Source organism: Oncorhynchus masou, chromosome 30, assembly GCF_036934945.1.
Source record: "Oncorhynchus masou masou isolate Uvic2021 chromosome 30, UVic_Omas_1.1, whole genome shotgun sequence".
NCBI lineage: Eukaryota > Metazoa > Chordata > Actinopteri > Salmoniformes > Salmonidae > Oncorhynchus > Oncorhynchus masou.
The window spans coordinates 46,670,423-46,683,022 of record NC_088241.1 but is presented as its reverse complement, the minus strand read 5'-3'; the positions used below and the strand labels follow the sequence as shown (position 1 = coordinate 46,683,022).

At 42.5% G+C, this 12,600-nt stretch overlaps 1 protein-coding gene across 1 annotated transcript in view; it reads left to right on the top strand.

Moving 5' to 3' along the window:
- The first annotated feature begins 1,983 nt into the window (after positions 1-1,983).
- Positions 1,984-12,600, top strand: part of rsu1 (Ras suppressor protein 1) — a 43,683-nt gene continuing 33,066 nt past the window's right edge. Inside the window, exons 1-4 of the mRNA XM_064949144.1 lie at positions 1,984-2,295; positions 2,483-2,594; positions 3,213-3,263; positions 9,542-9,662. Coding sequence (XP_064805216.1) covers positions 2,486-2,594; positions 3,213-3,263; positions 9,542-9,662 — 281 coding nt within the window. The 5' untranslated portion in view covers positions 1,984-2,295; positions 2,483-2,485. The remainder of the gene's footprint in view (positions 2,296-2,482; positions 2,595-3,212; positions 3,264-9,541; positions 9,663-12,600) is intronic.

Genomic DNA, 12,600 nt, shown 5'->3' with positions numbered 1-12,600 from the left:
ACAGCTGGCACTGCAGTACAGCGCCCTGCGCCACCCGGGAGGCCTCACAAATGAACTTTTAACAAAATACACATGTTCACTGAAATGCATTCCAGGTGACAACCTCATGAAACTGGTTGAGAGAATGCCAAGAGTGTGCAAAGCTGTCATCAAGGAAAAGGGTGGCTACTCTGTATTTGTTTAACACTTTTTGGTTACTAAATTATTCCATATGTGTTATTTTGTAGATGTGATGTCTTCACTATTATTCTACAATGTAGAAAATAGTAAAAAATAAAGAAAAATCCTTGATTGAGAAGGTATGTCCAAACCTTTGACTGGTACTACATGCATGACTTCATTCTCCCTAGCAGGACCCATAGACACCCAGCACTCACAGCCCTGTCCCCTGTCCCTTGTGCCTCCCAATAGCTAATACCGTTGTCTCCCTTATGCGCACACACAAGCACAACCTTCTTTCATCTCATGTTTTTTTCTCTCCCCTTTTTTTGGATGTGAATCTAGTAAAGTTAAATATTTTACAGTGCAAACAGAGAGTGGCCCTGAATCCCAGGTTTCTACCCGGCACACAGTGAAGGCAAAGTTCATCTGTGCTGCAAGCATCTGTTGCCACTCACCCTCCGCCAAATATAATCAGTCTATATATAGAGCCCTCTGTTTTGCTACAGAAATCACCAACCCCAGCCTACCCTGAAGAACAAGTGCACAGAAAATGAGAGGGAAAGAGTGAAAGGAAGAAAGAGAAAGAGTGGGAATGAGTGAGAGAGAGAAACACGACTCAGGGAGTGTTGTATGGAGGCTCGTCAACCCAACACAGCCAAGCAAGAAGAAAGTAGCACTCAGCCAGGGGAGCCCTCTAGGTTTACCTCCTCCTGTTCATGCCTGTTAGGGTGTTCTACACTGAAGGAAGAGCAGGAGGAGGACGGGGAGGAAGCTCAGGTTGCAGTGTATTGTGTTATGGTGCCGTGTCTGAGCCAGGACACTAGGAGCCAGGCCAGAGAATGTGTCTCTCACGCAAGGTAATGTTAGGAAGGAATTACTACTATAGTGGGCTCGGAGACAGCAGCTGCTATGGACTTTACTGACTGGCACCTGCCCAGGAATTCTACTACTATTGTGTGATGTATTCTTAAATTCTGTTTATCATCATGTGAAAGACAAAGAAAAGTTATTTGAAGTAAAGAAGCATTCTTTGTTCACCGTTATGCCCAGTTTTGGTTGTTTTCAAAAATTATTTATTAGTGAATGATTAAATTGACTATTGTTTAACCCTCGATCCAATAGATAGCCTACATATGGGTCGTCACTAGTGACCACAGCCAGAAAGTCTTAAGTTAAAATCTGATTTTAAACCTAACCCTAACTTTAACCCTAACCTTAACCACACTGCTAACCTCAAGCCGAACCCTGACCTTAAATTAAGACCATAGCTAATTGTTGTTTTCATACATTTTTATGACAGCGAATTTTGACTTGGTGTCTGTGGCAACTAGCGGCAACCCTACTGCACAGCAATGAACATAGAATAAGTATTTATAAATTGGGAAAAACACAAATAGATTAAACAGATTTGTTCAATATATTGTTTTATAATAACCTGTAGTTTTTATAATAATAGCAATATAATTCAGAAATAAAAAATAAATAAAGGAAGTCGTTTTTTATTTATTTGGTTGAGGAGTTAACAGTCCAATTAACATATATATATACATACACACACACTGATTATAAACTGTACATTATCACAGATGATCACAATTTAGTTTAACTCTAACCCTGTTCAAATCAGTAACATGTTGATTATTGCTTATTCAAATGTCTATGCGAGTGTTCATGTAATTTTTACAATGTCGGCTATCCGATAGTCAATGACGCGTCGGATACAGTCTACACTGTAGAAGATACTGTATAAGAATTTTGCGTCGTTCGCTACATTGTTTCACTGCGGAGCATATTTATGTTGCACCATCCTTCTATCCGATTGGCTGAATAAAGACAACAGAGCATTCAGTTAGGATATAAGCGTGGATCCAATTGGATATCCTTGTTAACGTTCTCTTTTTTTCTCTGGGATTGTGGAAAACGATTGGACGGAAAAGGGAACTATGCTCGTAGAATTTTTGGGAGACGTTTGGGTTGTAGGAAGTGCCCTTTTATGGCATGCAAGAACATTTTACAGATCATCGCACATCAACTTCCGGTTGGGTGTGTTCAGACGCTTAGTCTAGGAAGTAAATTTGAAATATCTCTCCTTTAAACACAATAATTGTTCACGGAATTAATACCAATCGAAAGGTAACCATTTCCGACATACAATGGACGTTTTTTTAACTTATTTGACTTACGCTAGCCTATTCCATATTATCTGCCGTCAATCTAACTTTCTTGGCCATGTTCATAGAAAGTAGGATATCCTGCTCATTCAACCAGTAAAAAGTAGGAACTCAACTAACTCCTTGACTTTCCCCTGGTTACGTTGTAGAAAATGTCCAAGTCTTTGAAGAAAATCGTAGAGGAGAGCCGGGAGAAGAATATACCCGAGGTCGATATGTGCGACAGGGGTGTATCAAATATGCTGGACATTCCAGGGTTATGTGAGTAGGGGCCTACCGTTGCTGTTTAATGCCATTATCTTCTCTCTAAAAAAAAAAAAAAAAAAACTTGAATATGGCTTGCTGATTAGTTGACAAGTAGAATCAGGTGGACTTGTCTGGGGGTACTCGAGGACCAGAGTTGGGGAAACTCTGGGGATAAGCGAGGACCGGAGTTGGGAAACGTTTGTCTAGCCCTGAATTCCTATTGGTTGACTCTGGGGATTATACAGTATGAGGCCGATATCAACATCAGGCTGATGATGTAGCATATAGATAGGAAGCAAAGCAGTGCCGTTGTGGTCACACTTTTGTGTGATCTGTTACTTGGTTGATGTTTGGATTTGGTCAAATTAATAATGATTATAAACGGTGTAGCCTACAAACTGCTGCATGCCTTATGCATCTATAGGCAAAATAGTATATTTGTATTATAGGATTGGTCAGATAGACCCTTATATAATTGAACAGGGAGTTCATTTTCGGTCACACTTTACATGACAGTGTCTTTGTTACTGTATCTAATCAGGCCTGTTATTCCTGTAAGTACAGTTGTAGTAAGTAATTCCTCAGATAATGCTGGTTCATGTATGACATATCCTTTGTGTTTTTACTTTGCAGTCACACTGTCCAACATTACCCAGCTGGTTCTGAGTCACAACAAGCTCACAAGTAAGTTCTGACTGTTTATCTGTTGACTTGGACCCAATCATGTCCCTTCAGTATTCTCCACTTTGACAGACAGATGTCTCAACCAATGTTCCCTCCCATTGTTTGGGGCACTGAGCAAATTTTGGGTCTTGTGAGCGGAAACTTGAAATTTGAGAGAATTTTGTGCAACTTACAGCGCGTTTACAGTGAACACTGAAGCTGTACTCTTACAGTTTGACAGTAGCCAATAGGCTATTGTGGCTATTTGAGGACAATGTAGGCCAACCAACAAAACCAATGGAGCGACTCGCAGAACATTATCACATGGAAATAGCTTTTGATTTCTATGTTATAGCCTACAGTAGCCTATATGTGGTGTTCAATGCAGGACTACATTGCATGAGACTTTTTTACATTATGAAGGGCTTGACATTAATTAATGATTGCTTACTTTGTCTGTAACACCATGGGCCAATTAGGTGACTGTAAAATGCATTGTGTTGTATGATGCAAGAAACCACTTTACAAAGTAAAATGTATTATTATTACCATACAGAGAATTAGACAATGTAGGCTACCCCTCTGCCTCTTGGTTTATTTGCATATGCAAATCTGTCTCAAAATACAACACTGGCCCTTTTAATTAAGACATAAGCTTTTTACCTGACTGGCTTTTCAAAGAGCTCTTGAAATGTAGCCTACACATTTTGTGCTCAGTGTGCTCATCTGAAAAGAGCATTCACTTGTGGGTGATTGAAAGACCTCTCGTGGACAACACACGCCAATAGAATCCTTCTCCGTTGCACTCTGGCTCTGCTTACAACAAAATCACACACTCAATCTTGCAAAGTTAGATTTGTTTTGTTTTGTTGCATTGAAAAGGGGCTGATATAATGTTGATTCGATCACAGAAAAAAGACGTTGATCTGTATAGTGCAAACTAATGGGGCGAACTCAGTGAAGCTCAATCGTCTCTTGCATCTCTGTGCGGCCTGACGTTTCTTCTGTTTGCCAGTCCTAGAAGAGGTGCGTGGCTGCGCAGGTGGGCCGCATAGAGGGAACATTTGTCTCAACCCTAGTTTCTGTCTGATTTGGACATACTCTGAGTGTACAAAACATTAGGTACACCTGCTCTTTCCATGGCATAGACTGACCAGGTGAAATATTTGAAGTCACTTCTTAAATACACCTCAATCACTGTAGAAGAAGGGGTGGAGACCGATTAAAGAAAGATATTTAAAACTTGAGACAATTGAGACATGGATTGTGTATGTGTGTCATTCAGAGGATGAATGGGCAAGACAAAATATTTAAGTGCCTTTGAACGGGGTATGGTAGTAGGTGCCAGGCGTACCGGTTAGTGTGTCAAGAACTGCAATGCTGCTGAGGTTTTACCCTCTTAACAGTTTTCTGTGTGTATCAAGAATGGTCCACCACCAAAGGACATCCATTGACACGACTGTAGGAAGCATTGGAGTCAACATGAGCCAGCATCCCTGTGGCACACTTTCAGCACCTTGTAGAGTCAATGCTGTGACAAATTGAGGCTGTTCTGAGGGGAAAATGCAGTGCAACTTAATATTAGAAATTAGTTCCTAATGTATTGTACACACTATACACGTAGGTCCAGTGGACAGTTTATTAGGTACACCACCCAGTTCACAAAAATGGTTTGCTTCTACAGACAGTGAGTCACGTGTCCGTGGCTTGCTATATAAAGCAAATGGACAGGCATCAAGGCATTCAGTTACTGTTCAATTGAATGTTAGAATGTGCAAATGGTGGGCACGCGATCACCAACACTGGACAATTGAGGAGTGGAAAAACATTGCCTGGTCCGACGAATCATGGTTGCGTCATGCTGATGGCAGAGTCAGGTTTTGGCTTAAGCAGCATTAGTCCATGGCCCCATCCTGCTTGGTGTCAACGGTACAAGCTGGTGGTGTAATGGTGTGGGGTATGTTTTCCTGGCACACGTTAGGTCCCTTGATACCAATTGAACAGCGTTTCCATGCCCTGAAGAATTTGGGCTGTTCTGGAGGGTTTCGATCTGGTACTAGATCGGCGTACCTAATAACCTTGCCACACTGTATATTATTGAAAGAGTTATTTTTACAAAATTACATACATACACAGCTATGAATGGCAACGCAAGGGTGTGAAATTGTGCTTATTACCACTAGAGTGCACACTTGTGCTGTAGTACTTACCTTAAAAGGCTCACTTTCCGAGATGAGCATTGGAGACCAAGGCCTTTGTAGTCAGCTTGAACAACGAAAGTCAGTTCACTTCTCTGTGTTTTAGCTGGGGGTGTTTGACAAAGTATGCATTTACTTGAGGATTTTTATTTGGGATCTCAAAGCCTAGGGTTCATGTGTGTTATGAGTAATTTAAAGAAGAACATCATTTAAGTTGCTAATATGTTTATTACATTATTACGCTGTTATTGCATTAATATGACATAAAAACAGGTAACAGCAATGTAATCGCAGAGAATCATGTCTCTCTGTTAACTTGTGTATCATCTGTACAAGAGTCTGTAGTTAATTTTGGGACAAGCCCACTAGGGATACACTTGAAACAAATGAACAAAAAAAAATCGCAAGATCTCTCTTGGCATCTTCAGTCACTACTCCAGACACCAGCTCCAAGTTCACACCTAACTACCTGCATCATGTTGACACATTGTTTATCTCATACTGCTGGTATCTTGAGTTTCCTGTTCTGTTCCTCACCCTAATCCCCATTTTAAGATGTCACACATTGAGATTACATCCATTATACATTTCTCTCTCCAAGCTATTTATAGTGGAAGATCAGAGACTTGTTTTTGGAATAGTTAATTACCATTATCATCCATACCCATTTACCTGCAGGTGTTTCAGGTGCGACCATCTGATCCGTCTGTTGGCAATAATGTTCTTAGCTGTATTTATTTAGTTTTTACACAGCAAATCACTGTATTGTGATTATGGAGCTGTGATTTATGGCTTTACTCTTTGTCTTGCAGTACCTCTACTGGGTTTTTCCCCTCTCTCCCCTCCGTGGCTCTGATCTTGTCCTGCCTGCTTTAAAGCGCTCCCAGATATAAAAGATAGCATGCCGTCTTTTTGAACTTTTCAAGGTAGTCAGATATTACAGTGACATTTGGAAAGTCTTTCATTAGAGAGGAGGAAGAGGAAGGTGACGAGAGGGGTGATCTGGGTGAGCAGGGTGCTTACTTAGCCTATGGGAGGGAGAGTGAGCGGCGTAGGGAGGGAGAGAGAGGCTTAGGGGGGGAGCGGGAGAAAGAGGGGAAATGAGATGGCTGTTGCTGCTTAGCCAAAGGTTGGGACCGTTTCCCTAACACGTCTCTCCCCTATTACCATCAATCTATCTATCTGATCATTAACAACTCCCGAGTGTCACAGGGTCCCCATGCAGGCTGCACCAACCTGAACCCAGCCTCCTCCTCTCACACACACTCAAGGGGCACCCACTTAATACCACACACTTAATATCATACGCACACACACTATTCTCTCTCTCGCTTGTTCTCTCTCCCTCATTTATCTCCATTGAGACTAGCAATTAAACACAATTAAGCAAAAAAGTGTTATCTGTTGTACGAAATCGTATCGTCTTCAGCATGTCTAAGAGTTTAACTTTACTCGCATGAATACAGGGCAGGTGTAGTAAATGAATAGTGTGTAAAGAGATCACTGGAGTGTTGTATTGATTGAGGCGTAGGCCTAGATCTGCGTGGCCAGGTCCAGTACTCTGTGACCCTATGTTCAATCTGCGTTGATTCAGTGGACATTCACAGATCTATTGAGACTGAGCCTGAATGGAATTGATTTTGTGGTGCGGGGTAAACCACTGGGATAGATGGAGAGAAATGGACTCTAAAAGTCCAGGGATCGGAATCGAGTCACGATTTTTTCACAGCTCGGGACTCCACTCTAAATCAATCAGTGATGACATGGATTCAGACTGGGCCGGTTGTAACATGGACTTGGATTCAGACTGGGCCGGTTGTGACATGGACTTGGATTCAGACTGGACCGGTTGTGACATGGACTTGGATTCAGACTGGACCGGTTGTGACATGGACTTGGATTCAGACTGGACTGGTTGTGACATGGACTTGGATTCAGACTGGGCCGGTTGTGACATGGACTTGGATTCAGACTGGACCGGTTGTGACATGGACTTGGATTCAGACTGGACCGGTTGTGACATGGACTTGGATTCAGACTGGACCGGTTGTGACATGGACTTGGATTCAGACTGGACTGGTTGTGACATGGACTTGGATTCAGACTGGACCGGTTGTGACATGGAATTGGATTCAGACTGGACCGGTTGTGACATGGACTTGGATTCAGACTGGGCCGGTTGTGACATGGACTTGGATTCAGACTGGGCCGGTTGTGACATGGACTTGGATTCAGACTGGGCCGGTTGTGACATGGACTTGGATTCAGACTGGACCGGTTGTGACATGGACTTGGATTCAGACTGGACCGGTTGTGACATGGACTTGGATTCAGACTGGACCGGTTGTGACTTGGACTTGGATTCAGACTGGACCGGGTGTGACTTGGACTTGGATTCAGACTGGACCGGTTGTGACATGGACTTGGATTCAGACTGGACCGGTTGTGACATGGACTTGGATTCAGACTGGACCGGTTGTAACATGGACTTGGATTCAGACTGGACCGGTTGTGACATGGACTTGGATTCAGACTGGACCGGTTGTGACTTGGATTCAGACTGGACCGGTTGTGACTTGGACTTGGATTCAGACTGGACTGGTTGTGACTTGGACTTGGATTCAGACTGGACCGGTTGTGACATGGACTTGGATTCAGACTGGACCGGTTGTGACTTGGACTTGGATTCAGACTGGACCGGTTGTGACATGGACTTGGATTCAGACTGGACCGGTTGTGACTTGGACTTGGATTCAGACTGGATCGGTTGTGACTTGGATTCAGACTGGACCGGTTGTGACTTGGATTCAGACCGGACCGGTTGTGACTTGGACTTGGATTCAGACTGGACCGGTTGTGACATGGACTTGGATTCAGACTGGACCGGTTGTGACTTGGACTTGGATTCAGACTGGACCGGTTGTGACTTGGTTGACAAAGTCTCTCTCCCTGGTATACTTTTAATTCCACATGCTATTAAGCTTTAGTTACAGACTACAGAGATTACACACACACAAGCACTAGGGCTGGGAATTACATTTACATTTAAGTCATTTAGCAGACGCTCTTATCCAGAGCGACTTAACAATTGTTGCCAGGGACCTAACAATACAATATTGTCACAATACTTAGGTGCCGATACGATAAGTATTGCGACTCATGTGATTGTCACAAGTCTATATTTACGGGAATCGATATTGTGATTTGATCTTCCAGTCATATTGCTCACTATATGACTGCTGCAGAGAGTGAAGAGAGAGCATGAGAAAATTAGTTTTGATCAGTCATGGAAATAAGTGCTGAAAACAAACATATTGGCTCACTATTTAAAAAGAAAATGAAGAACAAGCTATAAGATGAACAATACAGGAGTTTTGGCGCAGGTACAGCCGACTAGTGCTAGCTAATGGTACCTAGCAACAACAACAAAAAAAGTATTGATAAAATATCGTCCTAAATAATATTGTGGTATGTAACTGTAACAATTATGTCTCTCATCACTGAAAAGCAATCCCCTCAAAGACTAGCCTTTGTGACATGTTGTCCCTGTGATATGGAAACGGTATGGCAGGGACACGTTCAGTCACCCTGATCTCCCCAGGGACATTCCTGTCAGGTCCACCTGTTCTGTTTGTGTACCCCCCCCCCCCATTCCTTCTTAACCAACGCCTCCATTGATCAGGCCTCTAATCGGATAGAGGCATCATCTCATTATCTCGCTATCGATCTCTGTCCACCTCTCAAAAATTGACTCGTGGAGGGGAGGAAAGGATGAGGAGCGGGAGGATCAGGGTGAGAGGGGAATATAGGGGGAGGTGTCGGGAACAAAAGAAATGGCCCCATCATTAAAATGTCAAACCTCTGCCCTGATTGCCCTGGCCATAGAGCAGCTAAATGAGCCATCAAAGACATACGGGATGATAATTGGCTCGTTAAGACGCTGTACCATCAGCCTGACTATAGTGGTTCTTCAGCTGGTCGTAGTTTGACTCCATGGTTGTGTTTTAAAGTGATGAAAGAGTATGCAATGTTCAATAAGGCTGGGAGGAAGAAAAACTGGTGGTCTCTATTTTTATTCCATGTTTTGTCTCTCTCTCTCAGCCATTCCTGCCAACGTGGCTGACTTGAAGAACCTGGAAGTTCTCAATGTGTTCAACAACCAGATAGAAGAGCTGCCCACTCAGATCAGCAGCCTGCAGAAGCTCAAACACCTCAACCTTGGGTAGGCCACCGAATGTATTTGTAAATATTTTTATTTTCTGTCTTGTGTGCGACTGTGGCTCTTCAGCTGTGCCACTCCTTCATCCTCATTCCAAGCTCACAAATCCTACATTGTCAGACAGGTGAGAGAAAGGGGGAAACTGTTCATTTCAACACTTGTTTATTTGCGGGTCTCTCTCTTCCCCTGAGGACATGGCTGTATCTCTGCGCTCAACTGAATTGCTGTTGTCCGGGCAGGGATCCTGTTATTTTCTCATCTCCGTTTGTGACACAAATCACTTCACCCCTGTAATTTACCCTTAACGCTTTACCCATCACATCACATTCACATAGTGGAATAAACCATTATCAACCAGTATGCACACATTTATCCTAGAAAATGTAGATCACACATCTGGCTAATCAGTGTAAGAATACGAGCGTATGCCATCTCTTCATATGGTGATCAGTCGATCTATGTAATGCCATAATAAAGACTGGCAGAATTTACCAGCTTGCAATAGGTTTGATTTGATTAGATTGAAGGACTATAGAAGACAGCAAGCTATGTTCCCTACCTATACCAGTCTGCCAAAGACGACGAATCCCAAACAATTTCAGTTCTCAGGTCAAATTATGCACAGCACAAAGGGACAAGGCTAAACCTAAGACTGGTGTGCGTGAGGCACAGTGTTTAAATTAGCTATTTGCCAAGACAACATCGAGAGGCTCAGAGACAACTTCATATCGTGTATTTCTGTCCTCTGTGAGCACTTAAAGGCGGAACACAACCTGTTTCCGACTCTCATCCTCTCGTCCAGTACACTGCATTAACGCTTTTCCTTTTGTCTGGGACAATTACAAAAATTAGTTGGACAAGAAGAATATAGATTTAAGTTGTCAAAATGGACAAGTAAAGATTTGTTTTTTCACACAAATTACAATATTAAACAATTACTCAGATCACAGGCCAACTTTGGAATAACATTCAAATACATTTTTCATGTACATATGTAAAAAGGCTACAAAGTGTAGAGGTGATAAGCACATTGGCTACAGCCTCATGTCCAAACCGATGCCGACATGAGGGAGGCGACAGAAAATGTAGCCAAACTTTAATGAGACTTTTAATTACACAGATATCGGCTAAACGCCAGTCACGTTTGGCGAAATACAATGGAGGATAATTCACATTAACTTCTAAAGGCTTGATTCTGTCGACGTACTGGAGGCACCGTTCGCTCAGATGTAATGGTCGAGTGAAGGTCCGTGCCTGTTGCGCCCCGCACATCACCCACCTTGAACCTGAGTGGAGGCGGTTAGCATTTCAAAACTATTCCACCGGAAACTTAACTGTTTTATAAAACATGCAGGTTTTTATCATTTTACGAAGCATGTCTTGTTTCAAAGTAGCCAAATTATGAGCATAGAATTGAGGGGATTGTTGTTCTGTAGGTTTTCAAATCGACGTTATTTTATTGTCCAGCAGCCAAAGGCATATTCCTAGTCAGTAATCCATCACGCTAGTTGATGCATCTTTTTACATTTTCCTTTTCTTCATTTCGAATGGATATTTGTGTGTGGGTGTGCGTTTGAGAAGTGTTTTCTGCTAATTGCATTTTGGAACGTTCGCAAATAGCCTACAGCCATGTGTGCATTGTTGAGCTTTATAATATGAAGAAATAAAACTCTATCAACATTTTTAAGCTAAACGGTCTGATCTGTTGCATCAGCTTCTTTTTTTAAATTTTATGTGCAGTGGTTGTATGAATTTTGGATCTGTCGTTCCAGAACTTTCCAGACACTGTTTTGAACCGTAGACATATACAAAAGTAATTGGATTGTTTAAATATTTTAAAAGCTACCCAGGGTGGCCAACCATCCTCCAGGAGAGTCTTAAAGGGACTGTTGTATTCAGAGACTTGAATATGCAAAGATGCCAATAGGCTGTGTAGCCTATATTCCTGTCTGATTCTCTGGTAAAAAAAAATATATGGTAATGCATTTTATTTTGTAGAGTGGTTACTTGCATCTTAAAATGATGTCAGAATAGTGTTACAGGTCTTCTTTAAAAAAAAAAATATTTATTTATTTTGGGACAAGTGACTTGTGCTTTTGACCAGGTAAAAAATCTACAAGTCCTACTTGAGAGTTTTCTCTTTTCTCTTCCTATGTTCTACTCCAGTTCAGTCACAGCCCAAATGTGTGGAGTTAACAGTTTGCCCGTGACAGTTTTAACCCCAAATACTTTTGTGGGCCCCCCTCGCCACTGAAAGATGGGGGCTGGCGATAAGGGATTGGTCTCAATGTCACGCGGGATTACCAAAGTTTTTACAATCTCCTCCACCGCACTGACATTCTGCGTCTCTTATGGATTGGCTGTCAGCTGCACCGTCTCCCAACCATAATCTAGGAAACATAAGCCTCGCAGACGTATTCAAGACCCACTGTCCCTTTCAGCGCGGTGTGTGTGTACTCTGTACTGTGTGTGTCTGATGTGTTTGTGTGTGTGTGTGCAGGCGCATTTGTGTGTACCGACCAACCTGATCTCATTTGTCAAAACAATCTCTGCCTCCCAACCTGTAATTGCCTTGCAAACATATCCTGGAGTCGCAGAATCAATTTGTTTTTGCTTTTCAAATCCGCCCTGAAAGCAAGGCGCTCCACTGTGTTCCCTGTGTCTTTGAGACGGCCTAGCCTCTTGTGGTGTGTGTGTGTGTGTGTGTGTGTGTGTGTGGATATTGATAATGTAATACCTGGAGATGTATAGACTGAGGCTTAAATGGTTGGGCTCAATCAGGACCTGATCTCCGGCTAGGCCCAGTGACACCTTGATCCTCTCCTTCTTCCTGAGCTCATTCTATAGAATCCTTAAACAGTTCTGCCACTATCTATAAGAATATGCCTAACAGAAGGACTATATGTGACCTTGCATGCAGAATGTGAGATTACACAATACA